The following is an 18,821-nucleotide window of genomic DNA, read 5'->3' as shown; positions in this document are numbered from 1 at the left end:
CTCTGTGCTGGTCCCCAGGAATTTAGCAGTGAATAAAATCTCACTGGGCCCTGCCATCACAAGGCTTAGGTCTACTGGGGGAAAAAAAAATCAGTCTTTAAGCAAAGATCTCTACCAATGATGAGCTACACAACAGGAAAACTTAAAAACCAAGAAACAAGACAAATGGCAAGTTTCAAATCTAGAAGAAAAAGAAGTGGTGACAAATTCTGGTAGTGGAAAAATATTTACCAACATGGCTATAATAGAATGAGCAAGAAAGAGGGAGACTGAGGATGGAAGGGAAGATCACAAGGGACCCTATTCAGGGTTCTGGACTTCACCCTCAGAGCATGGGAAGCTTTCTAAGAGTAATGAAAGGGTTCATGTGATCAGATTTAAGGATCCTTTTTTCAAGGTTGAAGACAGTAGGAGAATGCACTGGCATAGACAGACCATCAGAGTATACGCCAAGTTGGAGGAGGCAGAGGGCCAAGTGAGAGCGGACGGGAGTTGGGGAGGAACACAAATGGACTCAAGACAGATGGTGAAGGGTGAGCACTCAACACCTTCCACAGACAAATACTTGACAGTTACCGTGAGGCAGCTACTTATAGCGATGAAGAACCCACCTGCCAATGCAAGAGACACAAGAGACGTGAGTTTGATCCCAAGGTCAGGAAGATCCCCTGGAGGACAGCATGGCAAGCCACTCCAGTATTCTTGCCTGGAGGATCTCATGGACAGAGGGTCCTGGCAGGCTACAGTCCATGGGATCGCAAAGAGTTGGACATAACAACTTAGCACAGCTCACAGCACAGCTACTTATCACCCATTTTACAGGTGAAAAAACAGACTTAGTCAGGTCAAGTCATTTGCTCATTTAGCAATAAGCAGCTGATATATGAATCAAATCTAAATGACACCAAAGTCCTTGTTTTCAACGAAGACTTTGAAGTCTTGCCCTTTCTTTGTCCATTAGAAATATTTCTCTACAAACCATCTGACAGTATGTTAATAAGAACTGCAAGAATGTTTTATATCCTTTGACCTGAAAACTTCATTTTGGAAAATAAAGCTGAAGGAAATAATCCAAGCAGGGAAAGAGGAATAATCTGTACAAGGGCATTTATAATCATACCATTTATAAAAGAAAAGAACTGGAATTATAGCCAAGCTCCCGGGATATACCATAATGGAAAAGAATATTTTAAAAAGAATGCTTATGTATAAAACTAAGTCACTTTGTTACATAGCATATTAGCACAACACTGGCAAATCAACTGTACTTCAATAAAACATAAATTTTAAAACATAGATGAAACTAAGAGAGAGAGAGAGATCTGTAAGTAACCCAAGTGACAATTATGTAAACAGGAGAGGACTCATCATCATGTTCACAGCTACATACTACTCCAGTATTACTTTCTATGTGATCCTGAAAAAGGATTCAGTCTTTGCTCAAGTTCTTCAGCTGTAATGATTAAGTTATCTTAATGAATTTCTCAAGCATCTAGGGAAACTGGCATTAATAATACCAACCATAACTGCATTTAGTTGAAGAACTGTTATTACCTCTCTCTAATGTGCATATTGAAATGCAGAGACATTACTTTGCCAACAAAGGTCCGTCTAGTCAAGGCTATGGTTTTTCCTGTGATCGTGTATGGATGTGAGAGTTGGACTGTGAAGAAAGCTGAGCGCCAAAGAATTGATGCTTTTGAACTGTGGTGTTGGAGAAGACTCTTGAGAGTTCCCTGGTCTGCAAGGAGATCCAACCAGTCCATTCTGAAGGAGATCAGCCCTGGGATTTCTTTGGAAGGAATGATGATGAAGCTGAAACTCCAGTTCTTTGGCCACCTCATGCGAAGAGTTGACTCATTGGAAAAGACTCTGATGCTGGGAGGGATTGGGGGCAGGAGAAGGGGACGACAGAGGATGAGATGGCTGGATGGCATCACTGACTCGATGGACATGAGTTTGAGTGAACTCCGGGAGTTGGTGATGGACAGGGAGGCCTGGCGTGCTGCAATTCATGGGGTCACAAAGAGTCGGACACGACTGAGCGACTGAACTGAACTGAATGTGCAAAGCTCTGAGGAAGGAACCTGTCATATATCATCTCACCTAACAAATACCCTAACAACATACAGAGTAGACGGTGCTGTTCTCTACAGGCAGCTGAAAGAATAGAGAGGCCAAAGAGCTGCCCTAGACCCTACAGCTAATCAGTACCACATCAAAATCAGGACTCTAAAACCCATGTTCTCTTCACTATAAATGCCACTCCCTGATTATCAGAGGAAATGGAGGTTCAGAGAAATTGAACAAACTAAGACTCAGAGATCAGAAAGCTGGTTAGTGACAGCACGAGAATTTCAATGAAGGTCTCCCAATTTCAATATAGACCTCTTGTTATATCACAGTTGTCATAGGAGAAATCACCAATAGATAGATAAAACTATACATATTAAATCACATTTAAGCCACAATATTCTAAAGCTTGGATTCAACTGACCTAAAGAAAACATCTGCAGAAAGACAGAATACAACAGAAAATAAAAATTTGCAAAGGCTAACAAAAGGTTATCCATTCAAAAAGCTGTAGGAAAAGCCCTGTATCAAGAAAAGATTACATAGGGTGGGAGACAGAGGACCTCCCATTATTACTAAGTGCCTACTATGTCCTAGTACTGTGCTGGCTGTTTTGCCCAACAGAATTTACTTGCTCTTTGCACCACTCTGCAGGAAGAATCTTATTTCACAAGAAAGACAACTAAGATGGTGAGAGATTACGGGATTTGCCTATAGCCACAGCCCAGGTGGTATGGTGTGAACCCAGGCCAATCTGATACTAAAGTTCATATTTTTTCAATAAACCACACTGCCTCCCACTGCAACACAATTGGTAGAATTATATTTTTTTGCATTCTGTGATTAAAATGAAGGACAGAATAATATCTGGCATTCTTGTCCAAGCAACATTAAGGCTAATGTTATTAAATAGTCATGCAACAGCCATTCATACGAGCACTCACTCTGTACCATGTATGACTTGGGAACATAAAGTTGAACAAATGGTCCCCAATCCCATGGAACTCAGAGTCTAAGAGAAATAATGCTTTTGTGCCACCATTAATGAATATCCATATTCTTGGCAATTTGGGACACATCTGTGATATCTCTTTTGAAATGGCAAAAGCTCAGCTCTCTTAGGAGCTGAGTAATTCTGGATGGCTAAATTTCTGGATAGAATTTGCTCTTTGAAGCATGAGATCTTTGACTTCACAACTTTTCTTATTTAATCATTTCTCAATGCTTTTGTCAATTCTCTCAGGACATTCTGAGTTCCAAAGCCTGAGATCTTGTGCTCCCCATTCTCACTGATTCCCCTTTACTATTCTGTCCAATGAATGGACTGATAGATGGATGGGAGTGAATAAGATCTTCATAATAAGTACCTCACATAAGCAATTCTGAACTCAGTCACTTTCCAATCTTAGAGAGTTTTTCTGGTTTGTTTTTAAGGAATAATACAATTTAAACTTATCTTGAAGTTCTGGGTCATTATTAGCATTGTGATCTGAGAAAAAAAATAATGTGCTATGATTCAGGAAACCAAGTAAACTTGGGAAAACTGATGCATATATTAGGGGTCTTAGACTGATCATTTTTAAAATGAAGGAGCTGAACTACAATTACCTCTGAGGCGTCTTCCAGCTCCACAACCGTATAACTCTTTGAAAAATAAAATCAGTTACTATAATGGTCGATTCACACAGAACCATCCTTCACCTGAGCCTTATGCAGTATGTTAATTAGTTTGGCTGCATTCTCCATAGTCCAAGATGCACGTGGTTTATGAGCTCCTGAGTCCATGATTTACAGTTTTGACTCCTGGCCTAACTTTCAGTTCTCTTTTCTCATTTTAACTTGCAACTTGTAATCTCCTTGAACTTGGAGGGGGAAAAAAAAAGGCTTAATGAAAGGAATGGAATCTACATTTATTGAGTATCTTCCAAGTGCCAAATAAAATATGCATGACTTTAATTTAATCCTTACAACACTGCAAATAGGTATTATCTCTATTTAATAAATGTGGAAACCCAAGATCAGAGTTATTAAGTTGCCTAAGGTTGTAAGTAGCATAGCTAGGGTTCAAAGCCAGGCTGATGGCTCCAAGGCCCACGTGCTTTCTACTACACAATGCCACGTATTAGAATAGGGAGTAAATTAAAGGTCCTCAGCCTTGAAGTCAGAATCTAGGAACTCTTCCTAATGATTACATAAATTACATTTAGCTTATTGCAAGTACATGGAGTTTAAGAAATTCATTTTCCCTCTTCTTCTGTAGAGAAGGGCTTTATTAGTATTATTTATTATTATTTTTAAGTGCACTTTTTTACTTAGCTTATTTTATAGAAAACCCAGGAGGGCTTTAGGTAGTTATCAAATAAGCGAGGATACCAAAAAGCTTAGTGCTAGCTAGGTGAGAATTTATATATATCATTTAAACCGGTGAATCATTTACTAAACATTGAAGGGAAAAATTAAATCCTTTACCAAATTTTACTACTTTTCTCTTAACTAAGGTCATTAAATATAACCATATATTTTAAAAGATTAAGCTTTACTATCAGGGCTGCTGCATCAATATGCTCAAGAATCCAGCTTCATGTTCTAGAATTTATCAGGATGAAACAGATAAACAATAATTATATCACATTCTTTCCTTAAACACTGTCTCTGGAGGCACCAAAATCTTTCATGTAGGTGCTCATTCTGAGCTCCAGAAATCTCAGTACCTACTTCCTCTTCACTGCAGATGAATGACTTATATTCCACTGAATCTCCAAGTATAGTTTATGGGCAAATGCAAGGTTCTATTTTCAAGTACTCTGTCATTCAACTTCAAAAAGCTGAAGTCAAGCATTTCTTGTGTGGCTGACTACGAACTAAGCTAACAAACTTTAACTAGCCAACAAATGCTTTTTCATATGTGCAAGTCAAATGCCAGGGAATTTAATAATCATCTGCTAAATCTGCACTTTGGAGTATCAGTAAGTGATCAATAATTCTAGATCTACTTTCCTTTGTTAGGCACCACATATGTGATTAAGTGGAAGTTGCACTAATTGAAAGATAACATTACCATTAAAAAAAGGCTCACTAAAATAAGCAGACACTGTGAACTGTTTACAAGGGGGGACATGCAGCCTCAGTCCTGCTGGGAAATGACAAGAATGACTTGGGAGCTTCTGGTTTGTCAGTTGATGTTCACTCAAACACACCACTGGGTTCTGCAGACCACAAACCAAAAGAAGTACTGCTCATGCAGAGTGCTAAACTTCTCAGAATCAAAGTTTTCATAACACCTGGTTCCCTCGGGGATTTTCATTGATTAAATATTCCCTTCGAGACCCCAATTCCTCTCTTGGGAGTCAGAAGGCCAAAAACTGTTCACGACAATCACTCCCTCTCGTAACAGTGATAATGGTCACCATCACAGGGAGTGGATACGATGGACTGGGCCAAGGACAAGTTCAGGAGGGTTGGGTGGTCATGGTGAGAGCCAGGTGAACTTGCAGGGACTGGGGGAAAGTCGGGGACTCAGGGAGTCTGTCTTTAGCAGACTGGAGTCTGAAGTGGGAATGAGAGGAAGCCAGAACATGAGGTATTACAAAGCGGTGAGAAAAGAAGCATCAGGCCACAGTGAAGCTGGACAGTGAACGCAGGCTGCGGTGCTGACTTCAGCAGCTCTCTTCAGCTCACATGCGAGAACAGGAAAGCCTATGGAGCAGGGGGCTCCAGGAAAGCCCCTCTGAGGTCACAGAGGCGAAGGGAGTCTGGGTGAAAGCGGCTGGCTGCAGATCCAGACCGGACTGAGGAGTACACGGCCAGGGGCAAATGGACCAGGGAAGGAGGAGTGGTCAATCAACTAAAGAGCACAGGGAGGATGAAGAAGGGTTCAGACAGGTGTGAGGGCGGGAGAGGTGGCCAGCCAGGAGGTTAGAGGGAGAGCGAGCAGGCCTCCACATCCTCTGTCTCTCACACACACACCCCACCCAGTTTTCTTTCACAAACCTTCTTCCTCTCTAGTAACCACTCGCATCTGTCCTCTTCCTGGTCTCGTCTCGTCTCGTCTCACCCAGTTGCGTGCACTTTTGCACTGACCTTGTGGCATCCAGTGACTTACCTTCTGTCTGCATTTTTGCAAAGGCCTCCCTCCAAGATCAAACCTGCTTTCTCCCAGCCCCTCAAAAGCAGAAACTCCCTATAATTTACCTGTATGCCTTCAGTGCCCTGCACACAGGGGGAGGCACTAGATAAATGTCTATGAAAAGAAATACCATGAGCCAGGCACACACGCAATCCACTTTGTGCCATTAATGTCATGCCCTGCACATCAGCAAATTAACAGTGCATCCAAAAGAGCATCACTCACCTACCAGATATTTGCCATGTCCATCATTCTAACTCACGAATCCCTTCCCATCCCCCTGTCTTATAAGGGCACGTCCGAGGTAAAATCCATGCTCTAGACTGAAAGCAACACAGGGTCAGGGACTGACTTTTATTCACCTTCGAATCCTAAGCATCTACTACAAAGCCCAATATTTAGCAGACAAAGGGATAATTTGATTCATCAATCAGTCATATGTACAAATTCCCATGAAAACAGAACCAAACAGAAAGCAGAAGAGCTCTGAAATTACCAAAAAGCAAATAATCCACAAACTAGATAATCAGACTCTAAAATGACTGAAAACTGCTTTTACTATGTTAAATGCTTCTATTTTAAACACAGAAAACTTCAGTACCAACATAATAATGTCACTTTACGTTTTCAGAGTAGGCCTTGCTTTCTCCGAGCTCCTGCAATTCACCATCCATCAGCTAAGCTAAGCACCAGGAACAGGAAACTTCACTGAATTTGGAATTAGGACAGCTGGACTCAAGTCCTGTCTTTACCACTTCCTGTCTGTGACCTTGAGAAAAGTCCTTCAGCCACTGCACATCTCAATTTCCTTCTCTGCAAAGCAGAGATAAGATCTTGTTCTTCCTGCGTCTTAGACCTAAGAGGATCAAGGAGGTAAGGGGAGGAGGAAGGAAATAAAATCTTGCTGAATACTTACTATACCCAGACATTTTACATATATTACTGAATTCTCACCACAATCCTGCAAAGTAGATTTTTACTATTTCTAGCCTATTATAGGAGGAAATTGAGACTCAGCAAGGAAACTAACAATTTTATGAACTTGGGAAAAGTTAAGTGCCAGAGGTAGGATTCAAATATTTCTGGCTGGTCCCAAAGCTCTCCTTGTGAAAGATTAAATGAAATCTAAGTATGTGTAAAAAAATTTAGCTGCTTTTTACCAATTACCATATATGTAACTATTTTCTATCATTGCTTTAAGTATGGAAGGTGGAGACAAAGAGAAGCAGCTATTTGCTAAGGCCACATGTCAGAGACAGAGATGGGGCCAGAACCTGGGTCTCCTGACTTGTGGCCTGAAGTCTTTTCATTAAACCACCCCACCCCACACCCCCAGGAAAAGGCTCCTGACATTACTGGGCACAGAGGCATGATGCTTGTTTTTTCAGACCAGCTGTTACAGATCTATTTTAGGACAAGCACTTTGAAAATCATGGAAGGTGAGTATCAAGTGTTTCATTAAATATTCCATATTAATTGACCCTTTAGAGAACTCCCATGTGAGCAGCATATGCTGCCGGCTTCCTGTTAAGCAAGCCACTGAGAAGCTGACTACACTTCTTGCAACACATATTTTGAAAGCACATTCAGACAGCAGCACAAAGTACAATTTGAAAATAGTTTTCCATGAAAATCAGAAGTAGCTACTACTTCTCTGGCCATGCTTCTGTCCATTAAATGCTCATGACTGGGGAAAGGCAGAACGTAAATTTGTGACTGTCCTTAATTCCAAGCAGGGTCTGTGTTAACAGGGGGAAAAGAAACAAGAGTGGGATATAATATTCCAAATAACAGCTAACAATAGATGTCTGTGAATTTATAAGAAGAATGGTTATAATATGGAGGGTGGGGGAAGCGGGGAGGAATAATCATGTGAAAACATGCCATGTAAACAATGGTATTCTGCCCAGGGAAATGTGAGCAGTCCTGACCCCACTCAAGAGCAGGGCATTAAACTACATCCTGAGAACCAGCTGTCACAAGGCCCGGTGTTAAAAGGCCAGAAAGGACCTGCTATACACTCATTGTCTCCTTTCCTCTTGTTACCTTTCCTCAGCTTTTCTGCCTTTGTTTCCTTTCCCCATCAAATACCTGTCAAAAGCCTCTCTCCCATTTTACACTGATACATGTGAAAAATATGGATAAAACCATCCAGTTGATACATTCAACTGTTGTTTAGTCACTAAGTCCTGTCTGATTCTCTTGCAACTCCATGGACTATAGACTGCCAGGCTCCTCTGTCCATGGGATTTCCCAAGCAAGAATACTACAGCTGGTTACCATTTCCTTCTCCTGGGGACCTTCTGGACCCAGGGATCAAACTTGCATCTCCCACATTGGCAGCCGGATTCTTTACCTTTGAGCCACCAGGGAACCCCGATTCAATACCCTAAACCAAAGTTGCTACTCACCATGCAAATTCATATGGCGGTGCTATGTTCAAGAGCCACAGAATCAATCAGAACATTCTTCCGCAGGAATGCCACAAGAGCAAAAGACAGAGGAAAAAAAGAAAAATTCCTCATAGCTCACTTTCAAATTTGCCAATAGCCTTGCAATTGGGATCGCAGTTCACTTTAAATGTTTTCATTCTAATCTTGCCTCTATCATGAACTACTTGTTAGGACAAGTTACTAACTCTTCTTAGCCTTGAAGAGTATCACGAGGATGAACAGCAGTGTCCCTCTCCTGGTGCTGTGATGACTGGCTGAGATAATGTGAGCAGTGTTAATACATTGCCTGGCATGTTTCTGCAAAAGCAGTAGTAATAATCATCGTAAACGTAGTTAACATTTATTGAGCATTTGTTATGTGCCAAACACAGGGATAATTAGTTCATTTGGTCCTTTCAACCACTCTAGTTCAAAAGAACTCTAGGTAGGGTCTTTTATTAAGTCTGTTTTGGAGATGAAGAAGTTGAAGGACAGACAGGTTCAGGCACTTTCTGGTAGTCAGTCAGGGGGAAAGCAGCAGTATGTAGCAGAGTAATGTTATCTGCTACTGTTAGTAATGCTGCTTAAGGAACAGATGTTTCTGGTTTGTAATGACATAGTGCTCAGCACATAGTATTACATTTTATACAGGTGTGTTTGACAAGGTAGTAAAGAGTGAGTTTCATAAATACATCAATAAGTTTCACTAATGCCTACTTATGTATGCAAGAAACGTATGAGTCCCTGGGTCAAATTCTAGAGATGTATATAAATGAAAAAGCCTATGATAGCCTCAAGCAGGCTCACAGCATGGAAGGGATAAAGATAAGAAAAAGCTTGCAAAACAGTGCCAGGAATGCTGCCCTCCACCCCTGTACACTGTACAGTGTGGCACAAAGCAGTAAGTAAGCCACACACGTGGGAGGGGTAGGGTGACCCTCACTGCAAAGTGCCCTTGAACCAAATCTTCACTCAGACTAATGAGAAAGGGCATTTCACGTGGAGAAATGGGCAAACGCAAAGGCAGAGAGACATTTAACAGCACAGTTCATTTGAGAAGCCACAGAAAGGTCAGGAGCAGAGTTGAGAAAGCTTTCAGACATGAAGCAGTACAGCCCATGGGCCCCTAAGTGCTTACTGAGGAGCTTGGATTTTATCCCATGGTCCATAGGAAACCATTAAACAGTTATAAGGAGGTAGACGGCAGACCTGCCCTAGTTGTTCAGGTTAAGCTTTAGGAGTCCTTACTCACTCTCCATCACTCCCGACGGTCATGGGCAAGTCTTTGTGTCTCTATCTTGAAAACGCATCCTGTGCATGCCAACAGAAAGATCCAGGAGACAATAAAAGACATAGGAAAGCGCACAGATAGGGTGAAGGAGGGCTGGCCTTTGCTAAGAGCACTGATAAGTCATCCACAGAACACGAGAGAAAGCATCGTCTACGGGTTAGATGCAGGAAGGTGGGAGCCTGAAGAAACTCTCCTCTGACTGTGTCTGTTTTCTCAGAGGAGTAGGAAGCAAGATCACCAAGTTGAGAGGAAGAATGGATATGGAGGTTCAAGAAGAAAAGGTACCAAATAGGCATCTGGGAGAGTCAGAGACTGAATGGTCTAGGGAGGTTTTCCAATTGGTCTCAGTACCCCGTTATACTCCTAACAACATAATTATTGAGAATCCTCAGTAGCTTTTGTGTTTGGGAGTTTATCTATCAAAACCTAACATATTGGAACTTTAAAACGGAGAAATCTTTAACATATACACAAACATACAACCACAGCAATGACAGCAGCATGTAGCTTGGGGAAAACTCCACTATACACCTGTGAGAAAATGAGAGTGAGAAAAGGCAAATAATGTCTTAATATTATTTTTAAAAGTTTGACCTTAGGGAAAAACTAAAAGCATTTGAGGGGCTATCAGAAGTCTCCCTCATAACTCAGTTGGTAAAGAACCCACCTGCAATTCAGGAGGCCCTGGTTTGATTCCTAGGTTGGGAAGATCCACTAGAGAAGGAATAGGCTATCCACTCCATTATTCTTGGGCTTCCCTTGTGACTCAGCTGGTAAAGAATCCGCCTGCAATGCAGGAGACCCGGGTTCAGTCCCTGGGTTGGGAAGATCCCCTGGAGAAGGGAAAGGCTACCCACTCCAGTATTCTGGCCTGGAGAATTCCATGGACTGTATAGTCCATGCAATCACAAAGAGTCGGACACGACTGAGTGACTTTAACTTTCACAGAAGTCTCCAGATCATACTTTGAGAATGTGTGGTCTAGAGAAATGTAATCAGGTGGCTGAGTCACCTACCTGAGGACAGGGATGTGGAATTTAAAGTTAGTGCACGTAGGAGGCATAGGTTTTCCTCCACTGGGTTCAGCAGCTGAGCTACAGGCAGAAAGTGGAGAGCTGGATTTAACCAGGGTTGTATTTTAAACAGATTGAATATCCCTACCCAAGAGAAGCTAAGGAAGTAGCTACAATGGCCATGGTATTTAAGATGAGCAGGAAGGAAATGAAGACATGAAGGCAGTGAAGAGGTGGTAGGACCAAGAGTTCAAAAGATTACTGAATTTTAGGTATTAGTAGAATAATCCAAAAAGGAAGGATTAGTAAGAGAGTAGGATGCTTGAAACAGAATACGGAAGGTAACTGGTAACAACTTCAAACTCAACATCCAAACTGTCTATATGCCCTTCTCTCTGAAATCTGCACCTCCTCTCTATTCCCCTAGTCACCCAAGCCTAAAACCTGAGCTCATCCTGGATACTTTCCACTCTCACTGCATCTAAGTGGTCCCAAATCTGATCCATTACAACTCTTCATCATCTCTCATCTTTCTTGCTCCTCCCTGTGCCTTCACTCCAGCCCCTTCTCATCCAGCGGCCTCATCTACGCTTGACTGAACTTCAGCAGGAATTCTTCTCACACTCAGCTCCATCCTGCCCAATTCACCCTTCACTCTGCTGTGGAAGAACTTTCCATGGTGAACTCTGATCATGTGATCTTCATGCATCCATCTATTCATGAAGAAACTATAACCCCAGAGATGGGGACATAAAATAGGCAGATATAGGCTATCATCATGAACACCAGGTCCATCAGAGTATGAAAAGGAGGTAATAACACAGTGTCATGAAATAATACAGAGGATACACACAAAAAAAGGCAACAAAATAGAAAACTCAAAAATTCTCAAGGTGTTTACAGAGAAGCCAGTGAAAAAAGTTAAGAAAGAACATAAAAAATACAAAAGAACCAGAAGAGTGTAGTGTAGTGAGAATTAGAATTTCAGGACAGAAGGAAAGTTAATAACACAAATTGCCACTGCAGGTTTAAGGGGAAAAAAAAAAGAGTATGTTGTATTTGAAACTTAGGATCCTATTAGCGGTGATCTATACTGGATCAACCCTATTTGCATTACAAATATGATATAATTTTCTCCATCTTAGGGAAAAAAAAAAGGCACTATCTCATTTTCTTCACCCTGACAGACACAGGATTGTACCTTACCAGTAAAGCTTTGGCACGCCAATCCTTTATCCCAGGCTCTGGTTCCTAGAGAGCCCAGGTTAAGCCATCAAGTATGCAGACAGACAAAGTGCTTAAGATGCCTGAGCTACTTCACATGAAAAGATCTTGATTGGTGTCAAATTTAAAATTATGCTGGCCAAAAGAATAAGCCAACAAATGGCAAAGAGGTTACTGACTCCTGAGAAGAAAGACTAAATAATGACATTATTCTGAACTGACTGGCTAAAAATGTACCGGCACACCACTCTTTTCGGACAAGGATAGCCCTTTTTTCCCCTCAACCATATAACCCAGTAATCCTCACACAGCAGTAACCTGGCCATAGGGATGCAGACTTGCATTTGGAAAGCACATCTTAATATAATTATGGTTTTCAAACAATGTACAGTTATGTATAGCAGAAATAAACTTCTCTTTAAGCAGTAACAGCCATAAAAACCCAACTGTGTAGGTGAAAAAGACAATCATTGTAATATCAGTTGTAAATAAACTAAATACTAATTGAAAAAAAAAAAAAAAAAAACCCAACTGTGTGTTAGGAGCTTTGAAGGAAATCCTGGGGACAAAAGTGAATTCTTTAAGAAATGCTACATTACCAATGCTTAGTACTCGGTGAAAAATATTATGTTGGGGAAAAAAACATGGACATCAATGACTGAATTGAAATGATATTCAGCAGAGTAGCCATCAGAATGAAAAGTTTTAGGAACACATTAAATATATTTCATATGTGTATGTGTTAGTCGCTTAGTCATTTCTGACTCTTTGCGATCCCAAGGACTGTAGCCCACCAGGCTCCTCTGTCCAAGTCTCCAGGCAAGAATACTGGAGTGGGCTGCCATTCCCTTCTCCAGGGAACCTTCCCAACCCAGGGATCGAATCAGGTCTCCCACACAACGGGCAGATTTGTTACAATCTGAGCCACCGTGGTGTAACGGCAACCCACTCCAGTTTTCTTACCTGGAAAATTCCATGGACAGAGTAGCCTGGTAGGCCACAGTCCATGGGGCCACAAAAAGTCAGACATGACTGAGCAACTAACACTTTCTGGTTACATATATTTCACTTATTTTTTTTTTATATACATACACATCTTTTCCACACATACACATATATACAACTGTGCCATATGATAAAATTTGTCTAAATCTAAAAGAGCTCTTGTAATTGGTATTACATAAAAATTCTATATGATAAGAAAATAACCCTTTTGATCTCTTTTCCCCTAGTAGCCACTATCCCATTTATCTGCTCTCTCTACAGCAAAATTACCCCCAAGCACATGACTATCCTTGTGGTCTAGATCCCCTATTTGTCCCTCTTCTCCAGGGGAGTGTTGGCCATCACACCCCAAATCTGTTTCTACCAAGGTCACTCAAGTATTTCATATTGCTTAATAGTCCATCTTCAATCCTGTTTTCACTTGAACAACATTTACGTATCTAATCAGTCCTCCTAGAAGCACTTTATTCACCTGATTTGCTCAAACCACATTCTGCTGGCTTCGCCTCCTACCCTGTGGCCATTTTCTCTCAACTCCTCTACAGGGTCTCATCTCTCTACCCTTGACACATGGGCAAGCCCCAGGGCTCACACCTCTGACCTTTTCTTTGGACACTACTCCCTACGTGATACCATACACTGCCAGGATTTTAAATACCATCCATACTCTGATGACTCTTAACTTTATCTCTCCAACTTCTGAAGTTGCCTGCTCAGCATCTACATGCCTGATGGACATTTCAGACAGAACTAATTCCACATTATCCTCCCCTTCCCTCCACCTCCCATCTTCTCCACATCATCCTCCCCTTCTCTCCACCTCCCATCTTCTCCATCTCAGTCAATGAAGAACCCATCAGTTCAGTTCCCCAGGCCAGAAACCCTGGAGCCATTCTTGGCTCCTTTCATACCTGCCATCTGATGCTGTCAATAAGTCCTTGCCGGCTCTACCTCTAAAATATACCTAAGGCTGGATTCTTTCTCACCCTCTGCCGTGCTATCACTCTGGTCAAAGCCACCATCATCACTGCTGGAATGACTGCCCGAGCCTGACTCTTCCATCCTGGCTGCTCTGCCATCTACTTTCAACACGGCAGCCAGAATGACCCTACTGAAATTAAATCAGGCCATGTGATTCCTATTTTGCTCAGGGTGAAGTCTTAAGTCCTCCACAGCCCACAAGTGCTAAAAATCTAGTTGCCATCTTCTCTTTGACCTCATCCCTACCACTCCTTCCCATACTTACTCTCCTCTAGCCGTTGGCCTTCTGGCCGTTCCTCCAGTTTACCTGCCATTTAAATACCCCTCACGACCTTAGCACGTGGGTGTTCCTTCTGCCAGGAACTTGCTTCTTCCAAACATCCACATTTCTGCCTTCTTGCACTCCCTTCAGGTCCTGCTCAGTTGTCAGATCCTCAAAGGAAGCCTTTCTTGACTACCTTCCATAAAATCAAATCACATTTCCCTCTAGACCCTTACTCAGGCTCACACCTCTTCAGAGCCCATCACATTATATAGCCGTTTATTTATTGTTCCTCACTAAAATATAAGTCCTTTTAGGGCAGGGATTCTATTAATAGAGTTTACTGCTCCAAGCCAGTACCTAAAACAGTGTCTGGCACATAGTAGGAACAAAGTATTTGTTGAAGGAACCCTTGAAAACTGAATAAGTCATTTTAAGAAAATTCAAAGTTTACCTATACTGTATACAGTGGTCAGTAAATTTATCAAATGTGTTATTACCATCCTAAGACAAAGCAAAATTACAAAATAATAAGACTAGAGAAACTGCCTGCAATGCAGGAGAACTAGGTTCAATTCCTGTGTTGGGATGATCCCCTGGAGAAGGAAATGGCAACCCACTCCAATATTCTAGCCTGAAGAATCCCATGGACAGAGGACCCTGATGGGCTATAGTCCATGTGGTCACAAAGAATCGGATACAACCGAGTGACTAACCCTAAGATTAAGATAACTTCACTGACATTACATCCGTGGTTGATTACAGGCATTTATGGAGACCTTCTTAACCACCAAAAGTGACATCAAGCCCAAAACCCAGTCTTCCATAAAGCACCTCCCCAGTACAAATAGCACAGGAAGGCTCTTCTCTTCCAGAATCATGTATATCCTTGGTATCCTATCTGGAACACTGCTTTGGATGAAAAGTAAATCTGTCTAATATATACAGAGATCAGATTTCACAGATTGTGTGGATTTTCATGGATCATCTGGGTTTTATTTAACTTTTATTCTTTATAATAAAAGGAATATGTTAAGTATGTAACTGTGATTAATATTTAGCACTTTAATAAAATAAAATCTAAATCAGAGTTAAAAAAAAAACCCTATATTGAACTGAAGAATATTCTCTTCTTTCAATACAAGACCCCCAAAAGGCCGATGTCCATAGTCAAAAACAATTACTAAGTAAGAGAATCTAGATCCCATTTATAATTTTATTTTGGAGGACAGTTGATTAGGACTCCAAGATTCAGACCTAAAATTGTTTAATTATTTGAGGGTTATCATTTTTTAACACATATAAGGTAGAAGACTAAATAAGAAGAGTGGATGAAATCACATTCATTGGAGATAAACATTATTAAAAGAGGCTACTCATTTTAGCCTTTCTGAAATATTAAAAACAAGCAATAAACAAGATACTGATACACTAGAATTTCTAGTGTCAATATCTGTTCATAACAGTCTCAAATACCACAAAACTCTGAAGTGAGAGTCTCCAGTTATTTCCTGGCTTAGAAGATCAGGTGCTAAAAGAGTCTATTTCAAATTAATATCTTCAACAAAACTTAAGCCAGGTAGACAGAATGAGTCTTAGATATAGCAAAAGCCACAAGAACTAGTAATAGCAACTCTAAATTCAGAAGAGTAAGGTCTGCTGGGACATATGTCAGAGTTTCACTGAGTTATTAGATTATTCACTATAGTGTATGAATTGAGCTGACAGATTAGGAGCCTTATAACCAGAAGCAGATGGACCCTTCACCAAGAAAGACAGGAGTAGTTAGAGGCAGAAATGTCAGCCCAAAGGAACTTGTAGACCTTGCAATTGATAGAATTTTGAGTGTAACCTTTTACCCTTAATGTGACAATAGCAAAAAAAAAAAAAAAAAAAATGTTTTAAGTAATTTTGCTAAAAGTGAACACCTATTAAGTGCATAGTATCTGCCAGGCACAGAAGATGTATTAAGTATGTCAATGAATTATTTAATGAAAACACTACTAAGTCTCATTTAAAGATTTAAGGACAACTTACATAATACCTGTGCAGCACTCAGCTGTTCAGCAACCTTCTCTCTGCAATGTGGCCAAGAATCAGGAAGACAGCAGAAAGAGACATCACCGTATTCAGGTACTAGCCTTCCATGGTTCATTTTTGGAAGAAGTCCAGACTCACAGAAAATTGTTGTTTAGTCACTAAGTCATGTCCATAGAAAATTACTGCAGAGAATTTGGACCCAGGAAGCTCAGGGTTAAGAACCCCAAAGCACAACAGCCTAAGGAAGCTCATTCAACTGTTCAGCTCATTATAACATGGTGACTTATCTGATAGAATAGTGTAGTAATTCCTTTAGGGCAAGGATCCTGAAGTGTTCACTGTTGTATTCCCAGTAGGGAATAGAGTTCTTAGAGCAGTGTACGAGGCCCATTTTCATTAATGATGCTTATAATGACGATTCTTGGTCGTCAGAAATATTAAATTACATCTACTATATTCTACAAGGAGAACAAAGAGCAAAAACACATTTGAAAAATTTTTCATCCATTGTTAATATTGAAGTAAAGGTTAGAAAGTTGAAACAGAGAGAACATCAACTGTCAAAAACACTTGATTATTGAGAACCACTTAATGAACAACCCCCAAGGGTTCAGTTGCAGGATACATACCACACTACCTGCTGGTGGACCAAAACATCCTAAGGCCATAGGCCAGGTGGAAAATGGGGATCTTCAGACTGGATAATCAGTTGCAGCTCCCTTGAGAACTCTGTGCAAAGCAGCAACTTCCAGCTTAATGGAAGTCTGTTAAATCCTTGGACAGGATATTCCGAACTGTGACAACTCTTAAGGGGTTCATGGAGTTAGCCAACACCACCCCAGAATATGGGAAAGTATGAAATAAATTATCTCATTTCTAAAACCATATGGTTCTCACCACTTACAAGCCTGTTCTTTCTTGGGAACCACTAACCAGCAGGTTGAAGGTAGACAGGCAAGGTACGCAGAACTGGAGGTGCAGACGGGCCCTGATGAAACGCTGACATCCAGAAGAGAGGAATGTGCGTGCTCTAACTTTAAAAACATAATTATTACATTATATCGAGTCTGCATTATATAAAGTTCTGCTGTAAAAGGCACTGTTCTGGTTGCTAAGTAGCTGAGGCTCTGTATCATTCAGGATTAGTGCTGCTAAAGTGTATCATGTAGGGAACTGTTTCCTCTCCCTTTCAAGCTGAAAGTGTTTTTTTAAACTCTGAAAGTGGCTTTTTCTCTAAAATAGAAAATAGATGTACTGAGTTGTGTTTAACAGCTTTCTGCATAAAAACTTTCTGACAGGACCAAGAAACTACCATTCCACTGTGTAGCGACTTACAAGTTTAGGATGCACACAGCCTTCCAGAGTTGCATTTTTTTTTTTTTTTTAAAGTCCTCAAAGAGGCACCTCCAGGAAGGGCTCCAGCCACCGAAGCCAAGAGTGCACCATACCACCTGAGCAAGCACTGAATGAAGGCAGGCGGAATCTGGAGCGAAACTTCTCGTTTCCTGCCGCTGTTGAGAGAGGCTGGACTGGCTCCTTCTCACATGGCTTAAGACGAGCTATAAACACAACCATGAAGCTTGCCAGCTGGCCCCAAGCTCAGGGGCTTTCAGGGTAGCCGCTACGTTGTGCTCCCTTTTCCGCCCTTTGGCCAGTGTCATTCCTGTACAGATAACGGTACCGGAACGCCCTCCACTTCCTAGAGTCCTCATTTATGTCATGCTTCCTCTTTCAAGAAAACATGGGGACGAAATGCAAGCAAAAGAACTAAAGGCACAATTACCCCCATCAGCTCCTTCCATGCCTCCCCATCGTTATTAAAAAAGAGCTAGACCAAACTCTTTTTGTTGCGCCCAACACACACACACACCCATCCACCCACTCACCCCCAGTAGGTGAAGGGCACCTTAGGACAGCTTGTTCTTTCCCGCCTCACAGAAAGCCCTTAAGAAATCCTCATACCATCTTAGGACACAGGGCTCTGGCATTCAACTAAAGATCTAAACCATGTCAAGCCAAGGTACAAGAAGCCGAGGCGGACCACAAAGCAGAAGGCAGGGCAAACAGAGCGTACCTAGATGTTTGCATTTACACAAAGACATTAGCCGGCTGATTAATGGGAGATGCCGGCTGGAGGCGGAGGCGACCGCGCCGGCCTCGTTACCTGGGACATCTGCGGCCTCAGGTTGATCTCCTTCAGGTTGATGGAGTGCGCCCGGAGGTTGTTGAGCAGCTGGCAGAGCAGGACTCCATCGCGGAGGGTCTGGGCCAGGTCAAACACCTGCGCCGAGTCCCAGGTCACCCGGTGGTTGGCGGGCAGCACCTTGCAGTGGATGAGCCACTGGGCGCATTGCTTCCACGGCTCCATGCCCGA

The 18,821-nt window shown here is 41.6% G+C and overlaps 1 protein-coding gene across 1 annotated transcript in view; it reads right to left on the bottom strand.

Annotated features, from left to right (window-relative positions):
- VAV3 (vav 3 guanine nucleotide exchange factor) overlaps positions 1-18,815 on the bottom strand; it is a 436,414-nt gene extending 417,599 nt beyond the window's left edge. The window contains exon 1 of the mRNA XM_010830944.1: positions 18,612-18,815. Within this exon, the coding sequence (XP_010829246.1) occupies positions 18,612-18,815 (204 nt within the window). The remainder of the gene's footprint in view (positions 1-18,611) is intronic.
- Between the last annotated feature and the right edge of the window lie 6 nt (positions 18,816-18,821).

The sequence above is a fragment of the Bison bison genome, unplaced genomic scaffold (assembly GCF_000754665.1).
Source record: "Bison bison bison isolate TAMUID 2011002044 unplaced genomic scaffold, Bison_UMD1.0 scf7180017864519, whole genome shotgun sequence".
In the NCBI taxonomy this organism is placed as follows: domain Eukaryota; kingdom Metazoa; phylum Chordata; class Mammalia; order Artiodactyla; family Bovidae; genus Bison; species Bison bison.
This window is presented reverse-complemented; position numbering and strand designations above follow the sequence as displayed.